Source organism: Myotis lucifugus, unplaced genomic scaffold (genome assembly GCF_000147115.1).
Source record: "Myotis lucifugus unplaced genomic scaffold, Myoluc2.0 scaffold_47, whole genome shotgun sequence".
Classification (NCBI taxonomy): Eukaryota; Metazoa; Chordata; class Mammalia; order Chiroptera; family Vespertilionidae; genus Myotis; species Myotis lucifugus.
In genome coordinates, this window is record NW_005871095.1 from 2,084,698 (window position 1) to 2,109,675 (window position 24,978).

The 24,978-nt window shown below is 42.4% G+C and overlaps 1 protein-coding gene across 2 annotated transcripts in view; it reads left to right on the forward strand.

The window, feature by feature from the left end:
• SFMBT2 (Scm like with four mbt domains 2) overlaps positions 1-24,978 on the forward strand; it is a 206,900-nt gene that overhangs the window by 30,653 nt on the left and 151,269 nt on the right. For both annotated transcript variants that reach the window (XM_014455527.2, XM_023753558.1), the window contains exons 3-4: positions 7,824-7,918; positions 10,300-10,540. In XM_014455527.2, the coding sequence (XP_014311013.1) occupies positions 7,824-7,918; positions 10,300-10,540 (336 nt within the window). The remainder of the gene's footprint in view (positions 1-7,823; positions 7,919-10,299; positions 10,541-24,978) is intronic.

Here is a 24,978-nt window from a genome sequence, read left to right on the forward strand (position 1 = left end):
GGTGGCGGGGCGCTGTTAGGGACACCCAGCCCAGCAGAGGGGGTTAGTAAGGGGCGCCCACGCCTGGTGGGGGGTGGGCAGTTAGGAGTGACCAGGCCAGCAGGGAGGGGGCAGTTGGGGGATGACCTGGCCGGCAGTGGGGGGCAGTTAAGGGTGACCAGGCCAGCAGGGGGAGCAGTTAGGGGCGATCATGCCAGCATGCAGAGGCAGTGAGGGGCAATCAGGCTGGCAGAAGGGGCAGTTAGGGGCAACCAGGCAGGCAGGCAGGTGAGCAATTAGGAGCCAGCAGTCCCAGGCTTGTGAGAGGGATGTCCGACTGCTGGTTTAGGCCCGATTCCAGGGATCAGGACTAAACCGGCAGTCGGACATCCCCCAAGGGGTCCCGGATTAGAGAGGGTGCAGGCTGGGCTGAGGCCTCCCCACCCCGTGCACAAATTTCATGCACTGAGCCTCTAGTATTACATAACAGCAAATTAGATAAGGACAACTTAGCTCTCAGAATCATAGACAATGCTATGGTGAATTCATGGGCAAAAATGTTGATCATTAATTCAGTGGGAGATTTGACCATTGCCCCAAGAAGGTATGAAATTTGTTTTCACATTTTGGTGAGACCAGTCAATGATGTAATTACAGACTGTGTGATGTCAATGGGAAGCAGAGCAGCAGGGTCTTGAATAAGTGATTAAATGCTCTAGTTCAGAAGAGACAGGTCCCATTGAATTTACTAGATTATGTTTCTCAAATTATATCTTTATCTGGAGAAAATCTGGAAACCCCTAAAATAATTGCCTGAAAGATGTTAGTATCTGTTTCAAAATTAGCTCATTCTTCACCTTTCAGTTTCTTTCTACATAAAGCAGGAGCGGGAAAAAGCCTAAAAGCAGAGTCAAATCTTTTTCCCCCAGTGGAAACATGGAAATTCTTTTTCTGAGAGAGCATAGTCCCATAGACTGAATGTTCACCCTAGTTATTCTACTTTTATTTAAGTACAAACATGCCTTTCAAAAAGTCTTTGTTATGCTTGCTGAGTGAGGTTATTTTTCCACTTTAGAGTCCCTGATTTTCACCATATTTTTGTTGTACACACATCTGACACCTATGACTGCATCATTTTTACTGGTATGTTTTCAAAACTGTCTAAACGGCAACTGTGTGTTGACTTTTCATTTTTAGGCACCTGCAGTAGATTCTGAAACTTATTAAAAATACGGTGTCAGGAAAATTATTCGTACTGAATTTTCTTGTGGGTGATCCCATTAATGGGGAGGTGTGAGCACCAGAATCCTGTCATTGGCTGGGCTATGCCACACCAAACGCCCACTTCTTGCTTAGTTCCTTGCTCTTGTGTGGTGGGGGGGCCTGAATCATCTATGAGGTTAAGATCTTCACTAGAACTCATAGTCCTAAATAGCTCTGAATGATCTTCACATTTTCCAGATATTGGCTCTGACTCCCTTCTTCCCCTCCTAATATGGCTAATCTGTCCTTTCTCCGTGGAATTTCCATTTATCCTCGTGTGGTGAGGAGACTTTTAGATGGTGCCCAAAAGACAGACTTTCCTAAAGAGGAAACCATTGTTTTTTTAAGAGGAAACCAATTTAAAGCAGGATCTAAACCTTTGTAGAGAGCAGAGGCTAACTTTTAGAAACTCGGATCTAGTTTTGAACATTTAGACTCTTAAGAACATACCCAAGTAGGAGCCGTCAAGTAATTTATTTTCCCAAGTAGTTCCCGTTTCACCTGTTACTACATAAAAATATCTTGCTATGTGCCATCAGTTATGTGGATGTTTGGTTCTGGGACCAACTGTGACGCACTTAGGGCTGGATGGTGTCTTGGTCTTTTTCCTGGAAGTGTTTCGGATGAGATTTCCATGACAGATGAGCAAAAGGCAAACTGAGCTCTCTTCACCTGCCTGTCAATTGACTCTCAAGTGAGGTACAACAGGTACGTGACCCTGTGCTCATGGCAGCATTCTCTAAGTGCTTTACGCATGTTGCATTGTTTAAGTCTTCCACAACCCAGTGAAATAGCAGATGAAATTGGACAACTAGGCAGAATCACTTGGCTGTTGTGTTCAAGCCTGAGATTTCATCCTGAGGGCTTGGAACCTTGTGCTCTGAAACACTGAGCTGTGCCTGCCCTTCAGCCTGGACACATAAGTGTGTGCGTGCAGACACACACACACACACACACACACACACACACACTTTATGGGACACAGCAACAACTCAGATTCTACAACTCAGATTCTTTCTTTATGTTTTTATTGATCTTAGAGAAAGAGGAAGGGTGTGGGGGAGGGAGAGAGAGAGGGGAACATCAATGGGAGAGAGAAACATCGATCAGTTGCCTCCTGCACCACCCTGACCAGGGATGGAACCCACAACCTAGGCATGTGCCCTGACCAGGAATCAAACTGGCAACCTTTTGGTGCATGGGACAACACTCCATCAACTGAGCCAGATCTGCCACGGCTCAGATTCTTTCTTGTCCTCTCCACCAGTTGTCTCCCATCCCCTCTCCCCACGTGTTATATGATACTCAACTGCACCTCCCTGACAACTGACCACATGTAAGTGCCTACAGCTCTTCTTGGACCAAATTACGGGGCCAAAGGATGGGAGTCCAACCTGGTTGCTTCCCATGTTTTGATCCTGTGTCTTCGGTTCCTCTGTCCCCACGCCCAGCTGCTGCGATCCTTGCACTGATGCTCCGTTCCTCTGAAATGAAAACCATCAGCTTAACGCAGGACTCTGAGTTTCATTGGCAGTTTTCTCATGTATAGTTTTGCCTCTTTTCCTAAGGAAAGCTCAGATAGTTGGGGTCAATAACTGACACTTGAGTCCCAGGGATGAAATAGCTTAATGTAAAATGACTCCCCCTTCTGGGACACCACTGGGATAAGCGGGGAATAAAGACAGAATGGACAGAAACACACAGAAGGATGAGGACTAGAACTGGATTTCTGGAACTCTAGGCTTCTCCAATAGCTGTGATAAAAACAAACAAAACACTCGCTGACATAGTGATAAATAGGTTCCCAGGCATAATTTTTCCAGGATGGCTAAATGTAGTTTCCTGATAAGTCTACAGATAAAATGGTGGTGTGCATTTACATTGGGCAAGTCTGAGTCAAAAGCATTACTCTGGAAATGTGGGCTTGATTTTTTGGCGGGGAGGGTGTTAGGTTATATCAACTGGAGTCCCACAGGCTCTTGCATTCAGGGAGGAAATGAACCAACATTCTTAAGAGAGAAATTCAGATCTCTGACTCTCCATACTGGAGAGGAACTAGTTTCATGTGACTCCGTTGTATTCCCTTTAAAAAAAATAACAACTCTCTTTAAAATAGTTGTTGCCTCCCCTAAGAGGGGAGATTGGGTCAGTTTTACATGTTTTCTTTTTTCTGGAAAGTCTCTCTGGAAGTCTGGGCAGCTGAGATAGCACGAGGACCTCTGTGTTCAGGTGACAGTCCCCTCCTCCTGGTTTAGTCCTGTAGCCGAGAACTCCGATCTAGGATTGCGTTGGCCAGTCCTATCTGACTTTCATTCGAATGCAGTGTCTGCTTAATATATTCACAACGCACCTCTTTTCTAGATGTTCTGATGGTCTGAACAGACTATCAGCGGTTAAAATAACAAAGATGTAATGTCTTTCTTTCTCTTTCCACATTAAAAAAAAATACCTAGCACACAAGAAGGTGCTCTGTAAGATTCTGTTCATTTCAAACGTGCCAATTCTCCATTTTGTGTTGTTTTTTTTTACGGGGTAGTGGTTATGGGCTTTCATATCCAGCTTTGCAAAGTTAGCCTTATTTCGTATTGTAAAATTGTACAACCAAAGTTTGATTATTTAAAGGTGTGTGAGCCGTTCGCTCATTCCATTTTTCACTGTAAAGCAGCTTGCAGTCCGACTTTTAGTAAGGTATTCTTTTTCTGTTTATTATGAAATATTCTGGTCACATAAATAGCTTTCTGTTTTCTAAAGCCGGAGTGCCACTAATGAACGAGGCTGTTTTCTTTTACATTGTGACATTTTCTTAGTAGCTTTTCATAGTCTGTTTTCATTACATCATGGGGCAATGCCTCCAACTAGATCATTTGCCACGGAGGGAGATTGTCAGTTTCCTTGATAAAATGTTTATGGGTTTAAGAGGTTCATGAATCAGCGGTAAATATTTGCTCTGGGTTTATGAGACCTCCACTCATAAACATCGTGTATGTTTATCTATTGCTCATTGAAATGTCTTTAGAGAATCAGCCTCTTAGGCACATGCCGGGGAGGAAGTGTTACTAAATGACAGATTTGAAAAGGCTGTATTGTGAGGAGCCCTGCATTTTGTATCAGATTTTATTGTTAAAACAACACACTTAAAGTTACCAGTGCTGGGCATAAAGGTTTTTAAAAATATTTTTAATTCCATTCTAGGTCTGACTTTTGGGGTGCTTATTAAAGTTCTTTTTGCATGCATAATTTTGTGCTTTCTTTACTGTACTTTAAAAATCACCTGATGCTGGCCTCTTTATGCTCAGAGTTTTGGGATGTAGGAGCAATAAGGATATGAGTTATACATTAAGCAATTACGATTTGTCTACACATTTAGGGGCACAAGTAAACTAGGGACTGAAGTAAAACTCAGTTGCACTTGTTGGAAAAACCCATTAGGACTGAACTGAGATTACTGCCTTTATTAATCAGGAGAAATAGCAGCAACAGGATAGATGAAGTCATTGGCATGTGCCAATCTAGGCAGTGGATCGCAGGGGTGACTGGAAGCTGGAAACCTGGCTGGTGGTTGCAGCTCAAGATCTAGCGCAGGATAGAGGGCTGGGAAAGTCTAGACTCTAGAGGCAGAATGGTTATGTCACTCCTTAAACCCTCTTTTCCAAACCACCTCCTAGCCCAGGGGTGGGCAAACTTTTTGACTCGAGGGCCACAATGGGTTCTTAAACTGGACCGGAGGGCCGGAACAAAAGCATGGATGGAGTGTTTGTGTGAACTAATATAAATTCAAAGTAAACATCATTACATAAAAGGGTACGGTCTTTTTTTTTTTAGCTTTATTCATTTCAAATGGGCTGGATCCGGCCCGCGGGCCGTAGTTTGCCCACGGCTGTCCTAGATGCTTTCCTCAAACAGGGTAAAAAGTATTTTTTTAAACACCAGAGAGTGACACCTTTCTTCAGCCCTGTTATTAATGACACACACTTGGGAGTCACGATGGTACCTCTTCCTCTCTTGGTTAACTTGAATGAATGAATGAATATCTCTTGGTTAACTTGAATGAATGAGTGAATATCTGGGTGAACACGAAAGCATCTACAGTCAAACCTTGGTTCTCGAACATCTCCCATCTGGTGCTCGACCAAGTTGTTCACAGAAAAAATGTCTCAAACTTTTTGACCTGACAACCCTTTCATGCTAATACCTCAATTTGTCAAAAAGCGTCTCTTAGGCAACAAAGGAGAGAATGCTCCTGCCCAGGACCGAGTTTTATGCCCATGGCTGCACCCTGGTTCTCTCCTTCTTTACAAGCAGGTCTCAGGGGCTGTGCCCATATGGTTCGCCTCTCCGAAGGTGGCTGCTGCCTCTAGCCCTGTGTCTTTCTGTTGTCTGATTTGGCTCTGGAGTGTTCAAAGGCTCATCAGTGCAGAAAGACGGAGAGAAGTCAGCCTTAGAGTCTCCACGTGGAGAAGCGGGGGGTGGTGGTGAATGGAGGTGTCTGATTTGTGATATGGACAGAAGAATGACACAGGAAGGTGCCTCGTAAGAGTTCCATTCTGGAAATCCGATAGCCTGCCTTGGACTCATGCCTCCTTGGCTGGACAGCTGTGTGATAGTGGTGGCTCCAACCTTTCTGGGCCCCCGTCAGGGCCTCCACCATCCCTTCTGTGCAATGAGGCTGTAGTATCCATCTGTCAGGGTTCTTGAGATGTAAAGCAATCAGCAGAGAGCTGATGTCCCAATACGGCATGGCTCTTATGAGCTTGCCGTGTTGGTGTGTAGTCACTTTGTGGAGCTGAAAGGTTGAGCTGAGGCTGGACAGGGTGCAAAGAATAAAGTAGGACAAGTTAGCTATCATCAGGTACGGCACCAGACCACCTGGACAGATACATCGTGCTGCTGTGATGCTCTGGCTAGTGGGTCAAACAGCAATCCTGATGATCAATGTCTAATGCTTCCTGGGGCAAAATAATTGTGGGCAGAGCTGTTGGGTGACACCCACATGTGTTTTCTGAATGTGACTGCTTTCCCTTTGGGTTTGCCTTACTGTGTCGAAGTAGCCGGAAACCACCTGGTGTCCTTGTTAGCTGGTGGCTGCAGGACCCTCTGGCTTTTTCAGGGAACACACTTCTGATAAAAAGACAGCAAGTCCCTGGATGAAACAGACTTTTGGGAGAGACACAAGGGGAGGGATTTCTTTTCAGATGGCTTTTTATTTTCTTGGACATTTGATTGTAAACCACTTGATGGGAGTGAAATTTGAGAAAATAGTTTTAAGGAACTTTGATTCAGTAGACAAAATTGAAGGTAACTGCCTTCCAACTTAGCATGTTCTGACTTTAAAAAAAATTATCCCCTTCTATCATTTTCTAAGATTATGCACTGTATCACAAGAAAATTACTTTTCCAACTTTTAATTTAAAAGTCTTTAGTAGGAACAAGTAGTGATAGATAGCCTCAAGAACAAGGCTTTCTTTCTTAGACTCTCCCTTTGCCGCATCCCCCTGGCCCACCTGCCAGTATTAGAATATTGGTCCAGTGAGGTAGCCTCCTGCTAGTAGAAGATACATGGTTGAACATTATTGCAAGAAGAGAAAATCTAAACTTTTGAAGCTCTTACTTAGCTGCATGTATGGACAGCCCTGACTGCTGTATGTTTTTTCCTTAGGATTGTCTTACAAATCGTTTAAAGTAATGGTGACAGCTGATTAGTTATTTCCATTTGAAATTGTGACATGACATTTATGTTATCTGTATTTCAGTTTAAAAATTTTTGAATGAGTTGTGAGAGAGAGAGAGAAACATCTCTTACGTATAGAGTCTTGAATGTTTGGAGAATTACTTGATTTCCTTCAGAGCCCAAATAGGGATCGCTTTAAGAGTCATGTGCATTTGATTGTATTTCTCCTTGATCCTTGTTATTGGGAAATCCATGTCCTATTGGTTCTACTGGCGTACCTTGCCCTGAAAGCCCTGTCACAGCAGCTGGCAGGACAGAGGACCCTGAACTGGGTCTCACAGTTGGTCTGTTTCTGTCCCTAACTTATCCAGTGGCCTCACACACTTGAACAATCCTTCTGGGCTCAGTTGTTTTCCCCTTGAAATGACATCAGTGCTTTCTAAAGTCCCGTATGGCACTAACAGTCGATGCTATTATTCCATAATCCCCAGCTGTAGTGTGTAGCGGGGGACAAGGGTGCCAGTGCTGTAAGTACATCATAGTACTTACTCAGCACCCCATGGTTTTCTTCACCTTGCCCTCCAATCTCCCCAAAGGATGGAGTGTCCACAGTGGTCAGGATGATACACTAATATGAAGCAAGTATGCCATGAAACAAATCTCATTTCATTTGCCTAAGAGCACTTAATGTTATCTTTGATTTTGTCAGGGTATCCAAGCAGAATTTCTTCCGGGTGTCCTTAGTTTATAAAGTCAGCAAACTGAAGCTTTGAAAATAATTTGATAATATGTTCCAAAACCACTGAATTAGGGATTTTCTAGTCTCCATTGGGGGCCAGTACCTTTCCATTCTTCACTCTACTATTGATATTTTTGTGTTTTTTTTGTTGGTTTGGTTTTCGTCTTTCAATAGAAGAAGGTTCAAGCTTGGAGGAAATTGGCTTTAACTGGGGCGAGTACTTGGAAGAAACGGGTGCCAGTGCAGCTCCTCACACATCATTCAAACACGTACGTATCCTCCCTCTCTTTCTGGTCTGCATTTGGAGGGTGGGAGGGGAACCTGCAGGAAGATGCCAAACCGATTGGAAGAAAGGGAATGAGAAAAGAAGGGAAATCCAGTCAAGATTTCTTAGAAATACAGAAGAAATGGGGAAGTTTGTTTGCTTAGCTGCAGGTAGGGTTGGCCTGGCTCTTGTGGCTTATCTCATCTAACACAGGGCTGGGCTCAGGGCGGGTGAGAAACGATGTGTGATCTTAACCTTGTCTGTACCTCAAAATGTCAAATTTGACAGACGTGGCCATTGCACAGGGCCGGAGACAGGTAAGATTGGTTAGAATAAATAAAAGCCAGCAAACTAGGTAAGTATAATATCTTCTTAGGAGGTGTAATGGCTGTGATGGTTTATTTTGGAGTGATGGTTTTTTACGTTTAATTTAAAAATCTTTTTAATTAAGCCAGTCAGAGAAAGATAATATCACATGGTCACACTCATTTGTGGAATATAATGAACAACATAAGCTGATGAACAAAAATCAAACCAGAGTCATACATATGAGCATAACCAATGGACACAGACAGGGGGTTGGGGGGGTCGTCCAGGGGGAAAAAGGAGACTTATGTAATACTTTAAACAATAAAGAATTTAAATTAAAAAAAATCTTTTATTGATTTTAGAGAGCAAGGGAGAGGGATAGAGGGAAAGAAATATCAATCGGCTGCCTCCTGCATGCCCCCTACTGGGGCTCAAGCCTACAGCCTAGGCATGTGCCCTGACCCGGGGCTGAACTGGCGACCTAAGACCTAACTGGCAACCTTTTGGTGCATGGGATGATGCTCAACCAACTGAGCCACACTGGCCAGGGCCGCATTGATGTTTTTATTTTGAAAGGACACATAAAAGTTTTATAGTCTTCTGTGGGCAGATTAGTCAAATGAGAGAAAATATCATAAATATTCAGAAAACATTTAGATCAAGCCCCCCAAAAATCATTCTTAACAATGATTTCTTTGAACAATGGAAATAGCTTGCTCAGCAGAGTAAAAGTCCCAGGAAATAAAAAATTGAGCTTTTATCAGGTTTTTGCTTCTACAGAAGATTTTAGCAATATATTATGAGCAAGGAAAATACTCAATTTCCAGGACGTACATTTTTTTGGCATTGTTGTTGTTTTACTGGAAAAGAGAATTTAATTCTGAGAAACATCTTTTTCACTGGCCTACCCAGAGCAAAGATTCAGCCTGAGTGTCATTAGCAAACTGGGGCATTTTCTCAGCCTGCTCTTGCCTTTGGCTCTCATGCTGAATTAGGAAGCCAGAACTTTGATTCATTATTTTAACACAACATTTTATCCTTTTTGGAGGTGAAGTGTTCTTTTGAAAAGGAATTTAAGACCTTATTAAATTCGCATGACCTTATAAAAGTAGATTACATTCCTAATTCTCTTTTATACTGACACTCGTAATGTTATAATTACTAGTTTATTATAAATGTAGTTGTGGTTATTCAGTGAAACCAGGAGGTAAATATTAAAACATAACAGAGCTACAACTCACCTGACTTCCGGTTTGGGTATGATCCTGCATAGCTTCTTATGATTCTGGGATGACTTGATTAGGTTGCCTGAGGCAGTTCAGGAGAAAGATCCAGACAACTTTCCTTTTCTTTACGGATAAGTTATCGGTGCCTCTCCACGTGGAGTAGCTCCTGTTCTCTTTAATCCAGTCAGTTCTCCCACCTCCCTTTTAATCACAACAGTTCAGGAAGCAGAGTGTCCCCAGGCCTATTAAGGAAAAGCAGCAAGGACCCCAGGAACGAGCCGTTCGTAATTCCATCGTCTCTTAAGCAGCTGCTACTCAGACACATCAGATGCTTTAGCATTGGAATGCCCACGAGGCTGGGAAGCTTTCTTTTGGGGAGGAGGGCTGATAAATATTAATAGACTATAATCCTTCATTAATAAAAATGAAAATCCATCCACGGCTGTACAGCTCGTGAAGTGGCCACCAGCCACCTGGGAAGACTGTCGTCCAAATTGGGATGTGCTATAAGTGTAGAAGGCACATGGGGTTTTGGAGGCTTCATTGGAAAAGAAAAATGTAAAAATCTCTCATTAATTTATTTTATATTGATGACATCTTGAAATGATGACATTTGAGATATGTTGGGTTAAATAAAATACATTATTAAAATAAATCTCATCTGTTTTATCTTTTTTTTTAAAGTGGCTGCTAGGAAATTCAGGCTCACATTGTATTGCTCTTAGAGAGTGCTGTCCTAATGGCAACAGAAATACCATATTTAAGCGCTGTGATTTTAACAGTTCTCGTAATGCTCTGGGTGTATGTATCTAGTATAATAACAGGTTTCCTGTGTTTTTGGTTCCTTAAGGTTGAAATCAGCATTCAGAGCAACTTCCAGCCTGGGATGAAATTGGAAGTGGCCAATAAGAACAACCCAGACACGTACTGGGTGGCCACTGTGATCACCACCTGCGGGCAGCTGCTGCTTCTGCGCTACTGTGGTTATGGGGAGGACCGCCGGGCTGACTTCTGGTGTGACGTGGTGATAGCAGATCTGCACCCCGTGGGGTGGTGCACGCAGAACAACAAGGCCCTGATGCCCCCGGATGGTAAGCTCCCAGCTGGCCCAGGATTCAGAGCCTTTGGGTTTACAGGCCGTCCTTATTCATGGTGTTTGCAGGTATAACCTTGCAGAGATTCCATAGTGGATTTAGCAGGAAGGTCCACTTTAAAGATTGCCTCCTGGGTTTCATTAGTTTGAGGGTGCCGGAGTGAGAGGGAACTTGGGTGCATTCTTGGATGTCAGAGCTGTTCCTGACAGCTTGCCAATCATGGCCTTTAGGAGACAAAAGCTCTGGAGCCTGATTTTGGAGGTAGGGGAGGAGGCTGAGACTGAGGTTTCGGTTTCCAATGCCAATGGATTATGTTGCATTTCTTTTGCTTTAGAGATTTCACATTTTGAACAGTGTTGTAGAGCATCTGTAGGATCTCTCTAAGTTTTAATCTTTCTTGTTGTGGGGAGTCTCTCAGGGTGGATGCACGCAGAAACCAAAGAGTAGACATGCAATAAAACAGTGGCAATTTTACCCCCGGTGGACATGTGGCAACATCGGGAAGCATTTTTGTCTGTGAGGGGGGAGGAGGAAGGAGCTCTTGGCATCTGGTGGGAGGAAGCTAGGATGCTGCTAAAATATCCTACAATGTAGCGGACAGCACCCCAACGAAGAATTATTGAATTCAAACTCCAATAGTTGAGAAACGCTGCTTTAGAGTGGGCAGCATATTACAAATGCATTAAAGGAGCTCATATGATCCTGTCAGTGAGAAAAACTGAGTCAGCCAATATTTGAACAACCTATCCTCGATGTTTCATTATAGGATGACGGCAGCAGTTATATTTGAAGACTTCTGATGCTAATTCTCAAGTGTAATGTCTTCTTAGTACTTGTCTGCCACTTTTAGCTTTGAATGGATATTTTTATTTCAAAATGACATGTTAAGTTTTAGAGCTGAATTCCAAGTTCATTGTGTCCACCATATTTAGTTGCTTTCACCATTCAGAGCATTTGAATTTTATCTTCTTACGTTCTGAGATATTGCTATTTGGTAAGTGGGAATGGTCAATGGTTTCTTACTCCCCCTTTTTATGCATAATCGAGAGCCTGATAAATAGTGGGGGTCATAATAAATGCAAGGAGTTTGAGTTGCGTTAATGGGTATATGTCAGGATTGAAGTTGTTGCCTTGGCCATAGCTAACACCATGACCTTTTGTTGTCTCAGGAGAAAGAGAGAAAGGCCCTTCTTGCTTTGGGTCTTTGCACCTGCTCTCTCCTGTGCCTACACCCTCTTCCTCCTCCAGCTGGCAGCTTATCTTACCACTTCCTCAGGCAACTGTGGGCAAGGACTCCTGTGCCCTTAATGTTGATCATATTTGCAACTGCGCCTCCCATTGATTTAAAAAAAAAAGAGATATAATTCACATACTATCAATTCATCTCTATAAAGCTCAGTGGTTTTTAATATAGTCACCAGGGTGTGCAGCCATTATCACTGTCTAATTCCAAAGCATTTCCATCATCCCATAAATAAGCCCTGCACCCATTTACAGTCACTCTCACTCTCCCCTCCACCCAGGCCCTGGCCCTAATCTACTTTCTGTTTCTGTAGACTTGTTTATTCTGGATATTTTCCATATATGGAATTGTATAGTGTGTGGCCTTTTGTGTTCGGCTTCTTTTACTCAGCATTTTGTATTCAAAGCTCATCCATGCTTAGCACGTATCAGAACTTCATTCCTTTTTATAGCTGAATCATATTCCATCATATGGATCGACCACATTTTGTTTAACCATTTGTTAATTGGTGCGCATGTGGGTGCAACTGTTCTTTGAATTGTGTGGTTCTCTAAATAGAAAACTCCTTTCCCCCCCACCCCGCCCCTTTCCGTATTGGTTGTGTCTTTGTATACAGAAGTGTGAGTCTTTATTTCTCACCTCTGTTGAGGGTTACTTCTCAGGTGAGTGCTGGAGAATGGTGTTAATGCATGAGGCTTTATTTTTCACACCTGTTCTAGTTCTGCAAGAGCAAATAGTTGGCTGAACATTATCTGTAATGCCTTTGGTAATGCTTGCTTCTCTTAGTCCCAGGCTCAGCCTAAATTGTGCCATTAGTGGGACAATTAATTATTTTTACTCTTTTTTACAAAATTTTAAGTGTATAGTACATTATTGGTAACTATAAGCAGAATGCTTTACAGCAGATCTCTAGAACTTTTTCATTCTGCATGACTGAAACTTTATACCCATTGAACAGTAACTCGCCATTTCCCCTTTCCTAGCCTCAGGTCACCACCATTCTACTCTGTGTGTGAGTTTGAAGGCTTTAGATGCCTCAAATAAGCAGAATCATGCAGTGTTTGTCCTTTTGTGACTGGTGTATTTCACTTAACATAATGTCCTCAAGATTCATCCATGTGGTAGCATGTGACAGGATTTCCTTTTTAAAGACTGAATAATATTCCATTTGGCTTTGAATGCAAACAGCCACTAAGGTGAGAAGATATAACATGCAATAATTTAACTTACCTGTGATTTCTGATCTGTCATAGAGTAAACCAGTCTCGATGGATGAATTGTATGGATGGAGTATTGGGAAAATAGCAGTTGTAGTTAGAAAATTAGACTAATAATTCTCATTTGCCCAGCTCTGCACGCAAAGGCCACATAGATATGCCCCTACACCCTCAGGAGGGTACAGACAGACATGCATTAATTGCAGGGAGCTGATACACACTTGGGGGCACCGGGAGAGGGGAATGCAGGAGGGAACCAAGAGGCAAGTCCCCACTCCTAGCTGCAGCCTTTCTCTGTCCTTGCTTGCCTCATTCATGCATGACTCACTCTGAAAGTTTGACAATGTAGTAGCTAAACGTCCTTGGAAAGGATGTGAGATGGCGTCACGTTATAGATCATTTAGTGAATAGTTTTAGAGAGAAGTTCCACGGCACTGAATTTTAAGACTCTAAAGAGCTAATGGGTTCACTCGGTAAACATCCATGCTGTTGCTTGAGAAAGATGGCGTAGTTTATTAATTGATTCTTCTTTCTCACTTGGATGAAAAATGTGGCAGCAGTCACAGTTTCAGAAACACTGTCAAATTTGTATCCTACTGACTTCCTGCTATTAGGCAAGACACAGACACACTTAACATGACAAATTCAAAATGAAAAATGGGGAAAAGCCTGTAAAAAGGGAAACCACTAATGTGACTGGAAGATTGGAAGGCTTTTCACAAGGTAACAAGTTATGCTAATTTTGAGAATTTCTCTATTGCTCGTTTTAAAGAACTTAAAAAAATTTAGTAGGTAATCAATATGCCTTGGAAATCTTTCGTGCAGAGAACAAAGTCAGGAAATAGCAGGTTCACAGGGCAAAAGGTTTTATTGATTGCTGCAGTACAGGATAATTATTGCTTTGTGGCTAGACAGCACTTGTTCCACGGGGAATTGTAGACTATTTTTGAAGAAGGATTCTTGTTTCTGTGGTTTTCTGTCTTAGAGAGCTAATATCATTGTGAATTCCGCAAATGTACCTGGTTGATCTTTCTGGTGGTTAAACTTGAAAGGCATCTCAGAATATTAACATGAGTTCAAGCAGTCCATGACACATAATAGTCTTGTTTGGAATGTTCTGTGGTGATAGGTTTCTTACTGATCCCAGGAATTGGGGTGGGAGAGTGGGTTGTATGAAGAGAGGAACATTGCCGTTGGAGCCAGGACCTGAGATGCTTATCTTGCTTCTGCCATTAGCTTAGCTACATGGGTGAGTCCCCTCCTAATTTTCGTATCTCTAAAATGAAGTTAAAGTATAAATATAATCTCTCAAGAGCTTTCTAGTCTGACATGCCCTGGTTTGTGATCCTTGTCAAAGAAAGGAGGAGGGAGAAGGTGCTACTTTTCCTACTGTATGCACGAGCAATGGAATTCATTTTGGAATTAGGGTCTATGGAAATCTAGCCCAGGCATCGGTAGGAAGCACGGAAGAACAGCTCCTAGGTTACTGTTGGGGATGATGAAGTTTCAATGGATTGAGGGCCAAACTAGGTTGGGAAATTACTGTGAGTGCCTGGGTCCATCGTTGCTGGCAATGGATAGCTTTTTGCTCACTCACGATTGTAGACTGAGAAAGATCAGCACAAGTAGAGTTGAGTCATTCAGTATATGGAGGACAGCTTCAAAATATGGTTGGACCAGGAAAGATGATGGGAACTTGGGGTGATTTGGGGCAGAGGGAGGGGGTTGCCTTGCATGGTCAGACTGAGGTTGCAGCGCATAAGGTCTTTCAAGATGTTTGGGATTGTTCAAAATTGTCTTACTCTTCTGAAACCATTGCATTGAAAGAGACTTATTTTATTTTTTTCGATGATAGTTTTACCAAACATGTAACCTTCCTTACAGTCCCATATTTTCCTGCCTTACACCTTGAACTGAACTTAGCCTTTGAATTAACATGAGCCATCATTATTATTTTAAACTAGAGGCCCGGTGCATGAAAATTCATGCACTGAAGGAGTGGGGTCCCTCAGCCCGGCCTGCTCCCTCTCACAGTCTGGGAGCCCTCAGGGGCAGGAGGGGACCCGGCGATCAGGGGAAGGAGATGCCCCATCACACCTCTGCTGCTGCCACTGCCAGCAGCACAAGCCTTGGTCAGCCCTGGTTACCTGAGCCTCGGGCAGCCCTGGGCAGCTGGGGGGCTGAGGGTGTTGGGGGTCTCCGGAGGCAGGTGTGCGGAGCGGCCAGGCCTGCCTGAGGGTGGGCTTGGCCTTGCCATGTGCCTGCTGCCCCAGCGGGACTGAGGGGACTGGGTGCCACTATCTTGTGGCTGTGGGCGCCGCCATCTTTGAGGGCATGGCAGTCAATTAGCATATTCCCTCCTATTGGCTGTGGGTGCTGCCATCTTTGAGGGCGTGGTAGTCAATTAGCATATTCCCTCCTTATTGACCGTGGGCGCTGCCATTGTTGTGACAGTGTGAGGGTCAATTAGCATATTCCCGTTTTATTAGATAGGATGTTATGAGGAAGGAAACAGCACAGCAGCAGACAGAATACAACTAACAAGGACATGTTTAAAGAGACCTGGGTTTAGTGGCCAATTGGCCATTCAAAGAGCAGTGTTCCTGCTCCTGAGCTAATCAGTATTAATCTTTCCTATTAAAAGTGTTAAGAAACTGCTACATTAAAGCACACCACTAAGTGCAGTGGAGGATTAGCTCTTATTAGAGCTGCAAGATGTAAAATGTTTTGGCTTAGTAAATCAATAAGGCTTGATTTATTCATAAGCACATGCAAAGCTCACATAGGGCAGCTGACAAATAATTATTGTTTACAGTGATAATGTAAGGAAGTCATTTAATCTAGTGATCGTTGCACTGCTATTTATTGAGAAGGAGCAGCAATACCTTTTGATGTCTGGTGTGGGGTAGCTCTGGAGTTCTAGCAGGTAGGTACCCCCTGAGGCCCTGAAAGGAATACTGTTAAATTGCAGGTAAATGCATGTGATGATGCCCGTCCACAGAACACTCCTCTGCTTCTACACTGAGAAGTATTTATGTATGCTTTCTACTGTTGCAGGAAAAGTATTGGCATTAGGTGCCTTAGGAATCATATCACTAGTTTTTATTTTCCCCATTATGAAAATTCCTATAATTTGAATTGCAAACTCTGCAGTCTTGCCAGAATGACTCTATTTACCATTCAAACTTGAATCAAAATTACTGGAGTTAGTTATTATATAACTTATTTGAATAAAGGGATGTTTATTCATGAAGCATTAGGAGAAAGTGTGAATATGGCCTTATGTTATGAGGGTAGATTCTGCCAGGTTCTGAAGCCTGGTCCGAGGGCTGTTTTAGGGACTGTTGTTTTTACTGTGGTTGATTGCAAAGTAAGAGATGCTGGCAGGGGTGCACAGGACTGTAAAGTGATCAGATGACAGGATTTACCAATCCATAACCATTGTCGAACGGAGGACTGAGAAGTACAATTTGATTATGCAAAATTATCAGAGTTTGCCATTCATATTTTTTTATTTAAGTGACATTTTAGTAATACTAATGAAACCTACTCAGTCACAAATACATGGTTTCATTTGTGTATTAATAAGAAAATTAAGTATATATGCTAAAATCTTAAAGAGCAAAATTAATTTCAAGCAAAGTTAAGGGAGGCACAGGGATTAAACTCATTAATCATTAGATCATTAATATAAAGAGAAAAAACATATTGTTATAAGAAAAGGTAGGAAGTATTTGATAAGTATGACAATAAGTAAACTAAAAGTCATAGGTATATATTTTAAAAAGCGAGTTAGTATCCTATTGTGAAAAAGCCATTTTTGACAGAAGGAATATTCAGGTAGGAAAAGAGTAATCCTTTCTCTCTAGGTACTTAATGGCCTTTTAAAAACAAAACACGTGGTTTTGAGTCCTATCTGGTCATGTGGAGAGCCTGTGTATAGATTCATCATGATGTAGACCAGAGGGGGCTTGGTTTGCCAATGTGTGGGCGTGTTTTATGTGTGATGACCATATATGTGTTTATGTGTTCATGAGCATGTGTGAGCATGCATGTGCTTGCATACATGCATGAGTGTGTTTGTATGTGTGTGCATTTGTATACAAAGATGAGGATATATATGTGTGCGTGTATGCATGAGACTCTGTGTGTGTGTGTGTTGATCTAAGCAGTATTTTGAAATAATTTTGGTATTTACCATTTATAAATCACTTCCTTTAAAAGTCTGGGTTGTGGTCATCTCTTGAAAACTTAGATGATGCAGACCTGTTGGATCTGCATTCCACAAGGCATCCCTTACTGGAGCGCCTGCCACTGCAGGTGGCCGTTTGTTTGCTCTCCAGACCTTCTGTTCCCTGTGTGGGCTTCTAATCTGCTCGGGCCCCATGGGCATCTGGGCTAACACCTAGAAACAGGAGAGCCACACAGGGCCTCGTGCAGCCTCTGAGCGTGTGACCTCAAGTTTCCGAGGCTCTGTCTTACAACATCAGTTGGACCAGATATTGTTAAGGTTTTCTTCAGCTCAAAAATGTTCTGAATGTAAGAATTCAAAGAGCAATGAATGAAACTTATGAAAGGGCTCTGAAATAAGATTCCTTATGAACAGAACCCTTTCCTCTTTTTTAATTTGTGGAAAGAACACAAAGACCACACAAGTGAAGGCAGACTAAATGGTCCTCATATATATCAGAAACCTTTGTACAGGTGGTGATGTACAACTATTTGTTTATGAGTAAAAATTATAATCTTTTCTCCTATGAATCCCTGATTGGCATTTGTATTTTTTGAAACTTATGATATATTTCATATCCCTTTATCATTTTCTTGCCCAGTGTATGAATGAATCATGAATTTTAGCATGTTTGTATCCTGGATCTCCAATTAAAAACAGTTTTCCTCACCCGCCAAATCATTTTGTTGTGTGCCTACTGTGCACCAAGTAACTAAATTGAACCCTAGAAAAGCCATATAAATTGGCTGGTATTATTCTTGTATTTCATTTTTTAAAAAATGTGTCTTGGGAAGGGTAAATAACTTGTCTCCAGGCCAGACAGCTTGAAGTGGATTTGAAGCTAAGGGTAGAATTTTCCCCTCAGTTTTGAAATCAATGCTTTGAAAATAGCAGGGGTCAGTAAACATTTGTTTATTGATTTCGTGTGTCAATATGACTTTAGAATGTTCAGACTTGAAGTATTGGAAACATACTATTAAGGAAATTTGTAGAATTGACTCCTTGTGATTTTTAGGAAGAGGGTGGAAAGCTTCTTGTCCAGAATGTTTTGTCAGTTTTGGAGGCAAATAAATGGAAGAGATTTGGGCTGCAACTTCCTTGACAAATGGTAATCATGAGATTATGTAAAGTTATGTAAATTGTATCAGATGCTATTTGGGTTTTTTGCACTACATGAAAACTGTGAGCACAAAGCGGCACTAGAAGATTTTCCTTTTTGGTGTTAGTCATAAATGAATTTATTTTCTCTTGCTTCTTAATCCAGCAGCATGTGTACTTTAAATCAAGCGTGTGTTTAGTTCTGTGTGACATGTGGGGGTTAGTCAGTTCTGTGGGTTCTTGGCCTCTTGTCTAACTCTGTTAATTCTTCATCTTCTTAACTGTCAGAGCCCTAGTATCACCTGTCTGCCCTCCTCCCTTCGGCCCCCACCTTCCCGGCTAGAGAACCTGGCCTGGGCTGCCCCGACTCAGCTCAAAGCAGTGGTTCTCAACCTGTGGGTCGCGACCCCTTTGGCGGTTGAACAACCCTTTCACAGGGGTCGCCTAAGACCATCCTGCATATCAGATATTTACATTACGATTCATAACAGTAGCAACATTACAGTTATGAAGTAGCAATGAAAATAATTTTATGGTTGGGTCACAACATGAGGAACTGTATTTAAAGGGCCAGAAGGTTGAGAACCACTGGCTCAAAGGAAGGCTTCCATACACCGGGGTCAGCTCCCATCCATCCTGGTTCCTTTATTACCCCAAATGGTTGATTAGTGTACCAGGGGTAGAGCCTGCGAGAGAAGCCTGGACTCACTTTTGCACAAACTGGTCTGCCTTGGCACAGCTGGCCCTCTGGGACCTCTGCTGCTTCCAGCCCTGCCCCTGCCCCACGGACCTCTCTTGTTTCCCCACCCCGAGTCAGGAGCCCTTGGTGCTGTCTGTCCGCTCTCCATCATGCCTCTGACTGCCCTCTAGCCTGTTGTGCTGGTGAGCTTCTCCCAATTCTCTTCCTGCTCTGGGCTCTTGAACAAACCTCTGACTTCCTGCTGCTTCTTATTCAGGCTCCCAACGTGGCTCCAGGTTTCAGGGCCAGGCTGACCTTCCAGGCCCAGGCTTTCCGTCAGGCCACGCCTCTGCTCCAGGGCTGCGCCCCCATCCAGGGCTGAGCCTTCTCTCAAGGCCATGTTGACTGTCCAGGGTCATGCCTTCTTTCTAAAGCAGGGGTGGGCAAACTTTTTGACTCGAGGGCCACAATGGATTCTTAAACTGGACCGGAGGGCCGGAACAAAAGCATGGATGGAGTGTTTGTGTGAACTAATATAAATTCAAAGTGAACATCATTACATAAAAGGGTACGGTCTTTTTTTTTTTTAGTTTTATTCATTTCAAACGATCCGGCGGGCCGTAGTTTGCCCACGGCTGTAATCTAAAGTCATACGGACCTTCTAGGGCTGTGCTTCTGTTCTCTGCAGAATTTTCAACAGTTATATATAGTGGCTGAGGAATAGTTTACAATATTAAACAAAACTTACTTTGTTTACAAAGTTAAAACATTTTACAATATAAATTCAGTCTCACACATAATACATAGATTTAGACGTAATTCCACAGTGGATTTCTCATGTTCCCTCGAACTGGACATCTTTCCAAGGGTTAGTGGCCTGGGTCTGTTTAAGGAGTTAGTTTCCAGATTCTCCCTGAAACCGACCATGGGTGTCCTTTCCTGCCTCACCCACCCCGGCCTCCTTCTCCACTTGAGAGAAGAATGTCACTGTGTGCACATGGGATAGCTGTGTCCGAAGTGCAGCCTCATTTACTCGAGGCATCACACCAACCTTCCAAACATAACATTACGAAACCACAATTTACTGTGGTCCCCCCTTAGCCAGTTTCACTTTCTATGGTTTCAGTTATCCACAGCCAACCAGGGCCCGAAAATATTAGATGGAAAATTGCAGAAATAAACAATGTGTAAATTTTAAATGGTGTGCTGCTCTGAGTATTGTGATGAAATCTGTCTCCCCCCTCACCCCCCCCCAAGCTGTCTCGCTTGAATCACCCCTGCTTCCAGCGTCTCCATGCTGAATACACTCCCTGCCTGTTAGTCACTCAGTAGGTGTCTCAGTGATCTGGTCGGTTATCAGCGAGAGAGAAACAGAGGGAGACAGACAGCATTTCACAGAATTTTTATTACGGTATATTGTTACAGTTCTGTTTTATTATCAGTTATTATTGTTAATCTCCTACTATGCTTGATTTATAAATTAAACTTTATCATAGGAATGTATGCATAGGAAAAAACATAATATAAGTATATATAAGGTTCAGTACTGTGTGTGGTGTTCTTAGGACGCATCCTCCTCAGGTAGGGGGACTACTGTACCTTTTATGTTCACTCCTCAGACCTTATCATGTTATTTTAGCTATTTTGGTCAGGACTAAAAACGATTTTGATAATCTAAGCCAAAAGAACATTTTTATTTAATAGTCAGAGACATTTTTAAAAGTTTGACTATATATTATATTTTTATTTGCATGTAGTTGTTGTACAATATTATATTAATTTGAGGTGTACACCACAGTGATTTGACATTTATATACTGTACAATGTGGTCACCTTCCAAACATAACATAATGACTTGTTGCTACAGATAAGTAGTATGAATGAGCAATAAAAGACTGTTGGAAATAGAAAGGTGCTAACCTTAGGATACAAGTCTGAGGGGTGTGGGATGGGCCTCTGATTTCAAGGAGAAAAAAGAACAGTACACCAACTGACTGTAAAGTAGTTCCTGTTTATGCCTATTAAAAAATACAGCCCAAGTGCCCATCAGTAGATGAATGGATTAAGAAACTGTGGTACATTTATACAATTGAATATTATGCAGCTGGAAAAAAGAAGCATCTCTTACCCTTTGAGACAGCACAGAAGGACCTGGAGAGTATTATGCTAAGTGAATAAGTCAGTCAGAGGAAAACAAGTATCACATGATCTCACTTATATGTGGAATCTGATGAACAAAATAAACTGATGAACAAAAAGGATCCAGAGACATTGAAGCACACAATAGACTGATGTATTTCAGAGGGAAGGTGGGGGAAGTGGGAAGAGTTTAACCAGTAAACTTTTATGCAGATACGCATAGCCCATGGATAGACAATAGGCCTGGGAGGAGAAGGGAGTGGAGTGAAGGGGGTCAGTGGTGGAAAAAAGAGGGGTATGTGTAATACTTTTAACAAAACATAAATTAAAGAAATAATAAAAATGCATGGTGGAAGAGATCAGATCATTCTATTGAATGTATTTATGGGAGCGATATAGCAGTTTCATTCAAAATGTCATATGTACAGTCCATAAAAGTGTGACATCCTTTGCAACTATTTGAACAAATGAAAACGTTTAGAATGCCAACTTGAAAACAAGTGAGGAAGAAACAGATTTTCAGAATTGTTTGAAGGGGGTACATGAGCAGGAAAATTTGAAGAATGATGGTGTAGACAGCTATGTTAGATGAAAGGTCTTTCTGAAAACTTGATGAATCCCTCCTTTCCTGGGCAACTATTTGGCCATGACAATCTGGAAGGTGTACATTTGGCCAGAGCCATGGTTACTTGAGCCTTGTGGGTCTGTAAATATTTTGAATATGCTCCATGTCCAACCTGGAGACAGGATGGGATGAGCTGTGACCTGCCCTGAACCCATCTCTGGTCCCTCGCTCTCCCTGACTGGGTTTTTAAGGATGGTGCTTTCCCACAGCCCTTCTTGTTCACTCAGTAAGACAGTGTTTCTTACAATGTAGGTATTTAGAAGTTCTCAGGGCTTTGACAGGATTTATCACAATTGGGCTTTTACAAAGTTTATATTTAGTTATTGGATTCCCTTGGTAATCAATGTGTGAGTCTTCCTCCAGGTTCTTTTTTTAAAAAAATATATATTTTATTGATTTTTTTACAGAGAGGAAGGGAGAGGGATAGAGAGTCAGAAACATCGATCAGCTGCCTCCTGCACACCCCCTACTGGGGATGTGCCCGCAACCAAGGTACATGCCTTAGACCGGAATCGAACCTGGGACCTTTCAGTCCATAGGCCAACGCTCTATCCACTGAGCCGAACCAGTTAGGGCTTCCTCCAGGTTCTTGCTGACAGGAAACCTAGATCCAGAAGAAGGGAGATTTGGGGATGATGGGGTAGAACCCACTCATGGATACCAGCAGCTGGTTTGGTCCTTAAACAACACTACTATTGCCATAGAGATGAAAAAAAAAATGTTATGTCAATTTATGAAGGATTATTTATTGAGGTTTTACTATGTGTCTGATTTCTTTTGGTGGGATTATACATATAGGGTGTTCCAAAAAAAAATGTGTATACACTTTAACAGCTGATAGCTCAATTTTGAAAATGAAATGTATTTTAATAAACACTGCCTTTATAATTACTCAAAGTGTGTGTATACATTTTTGGGGACACCCTAAATAATTATTACTAAGCATTTATATGAAGCACATTTGTAATACAATCAGCTTTTGGCCCATGACACTCAGATGAAGACCTATTTTTTGGAAATGGATGTTTTATGTGGCAGCTGCCAATGTGCTTCTTATTTGTCGGTCATATCTACTTTGGCTGTTCACTCTTGAAGATCTCATCTCATTCTTGTCTTGCTAAGAAGTATCAGAAGTTAATTTGAAATTCTAATCTCTGGAATGGATAATACCTTTTTCTTGTCCAGGTGGGAACTGCTCTGAGACAGCACTTTTTTGGTGTATTTTGAAATTTGTCTTTTTTCTGCTAAGCATTTTTCAAGGGTGAAAATTTACAAGAGCTGGAGGCTGATGTGATTGGTAATGGAAGCCTGACCCCTAACTTCTGTGGGGATCCGCTGGCGGCTAAATGGAAAGGTCCCTTTGCTCCGTATTCTGCTGGTATTTAAGTAAAATAAATTAGAGCATCCACAGCTGGCTCCTGTGTGGTAAGAGTGCTCTTCAGGCCCTAACAAGGAGTGGAGGGCATTGACCTGTGTCAGGTGGCTTGGTTAGTAGCTCTTCTGTACCTCGCGCTTGGTGTGACCTTGGGAAAAAGTCACTTAACCTCTCTGCATTTCACACTCTCCGCATCTTTAAAATGGCTAATTATTACCTGACCTTGGTCTCTCTCTGTGGTATTGTCAGCACCAACTTTGATGGCAGATGCAAAAGCTCTCTGGAACCTGTAGAGCACTGCAAGGGGGAAGAACGCTCAGCATCGCTTTCCCTCATTCTTCTCTCTTTTTTTTAACTGTAAGAGGCCCTACTGGTGCTTGCTCCCTATGCTCCCTAGGCGGGGACAAGGGAGGTGTGAGTGAGGAAGTGCCTGCACCTAGGACTGAAAGCCCAGAAATGCAACTCAGAGGTGGAGCAGAGGCTGGCTCAGCTGGAATCCACCCCGTGATCTCAGAGAATTTTGCTTATACCAGTGGTTCTCAACCTTGGCTGCACATTAGAATCACCTGGGAATCTTTTTTAAATCCTGATTTCTGGGCCCCATCCTCCGGAAATTCTGTTTCTTTGTTATGGGGCAGGGCCACAACATTAGTAACAAAGAAACAGAATTTCTGGAGGATGAGGCCCAGAAATTGGGATCTTACAAAGATTCCCAGATGATTCTAATGTGCAGCCAAGGTTGAGAACCACTGGCTTATACCTTTTTGTAGTAGTTATTTTTGCCTTGTGTTATCATTGTTTATGGATACATAATCACACCCATTGATTAAAAAACTAAGGCTTTGTGAACATGTCTAATCAGAAATAAGTATTTTCAATCCTAATACAATTTAATTACATGTGTGAACTTGGATTAGGTACCTCATTTTTAAACTTTGTGACCTTCGGTATTCCCACCTACGACCTGGGATAATGACAGCTGCCTGATAGGACTGTTTTATGTATTAAATGTCATCTGTACCAACTCCTCAGAGCAATGTTTAAGATGTAGGAGGAAACGGAGAAATGCTGTTTTTTTCTTCCTTAATTTTTTTTCTGGCTAAGAATGGTTTTTACTCACTTTTTAATTTTACTTATTTATTATTTTTTAAACTCCCTTCCTTCCTTCCTTCCTTCCTTCCTTCCTTCCTTCCTTCCTTCCTTCCTTCCTTCCTTCCCTCCTCCCTCTCTCTCTCTCCTCACCCAAGGATGTTTTTATTGATTTTAGAGAGAGAGAGAGAGAAAGGAGAAAGGGGGTGGGTAGAAAAAGAAACATCAAAAGGGGTGGGTGAGAGAGAAACATTGATTGGTTGGTTGCCTTCTGTATACAGGGACCGAACCTGCAACCTAGGTATGTGCCCTGACCGGGAATAGAACCCTTGACCCTTCAGTATACAGGAGGATGCTCCAACCAACTGAGTCACACCAGCCAGGGCAAAAACTTTCATTTTTGTTTTAGAGCAGTTTTAGGCTCAGAGCAAGAGTGAGGGGAAGGGGCAGAGGTTTCCCATATACCCCTGCCTCTGCGCATGCACAGCCTCCCACACTATCAGCATGCCCCACACACAGTGCATTTGTTACAACTTATGATCCTACATTGACAGGTCATCATCACCCAGAGTCCACAGTTTACATGAGGACTCGCTCTTGGTGGTGTGCGTTCTGTGGGTTTGGATGTGTACCCACCATTACAGTGCCATACAGTGTATTTCCCTCCCTAAAAACTCTCCGCTTCACCTTTCACCCTTCTCCCCCCCCCACCCCCCTGGGACCCACTGATCTGTTCACT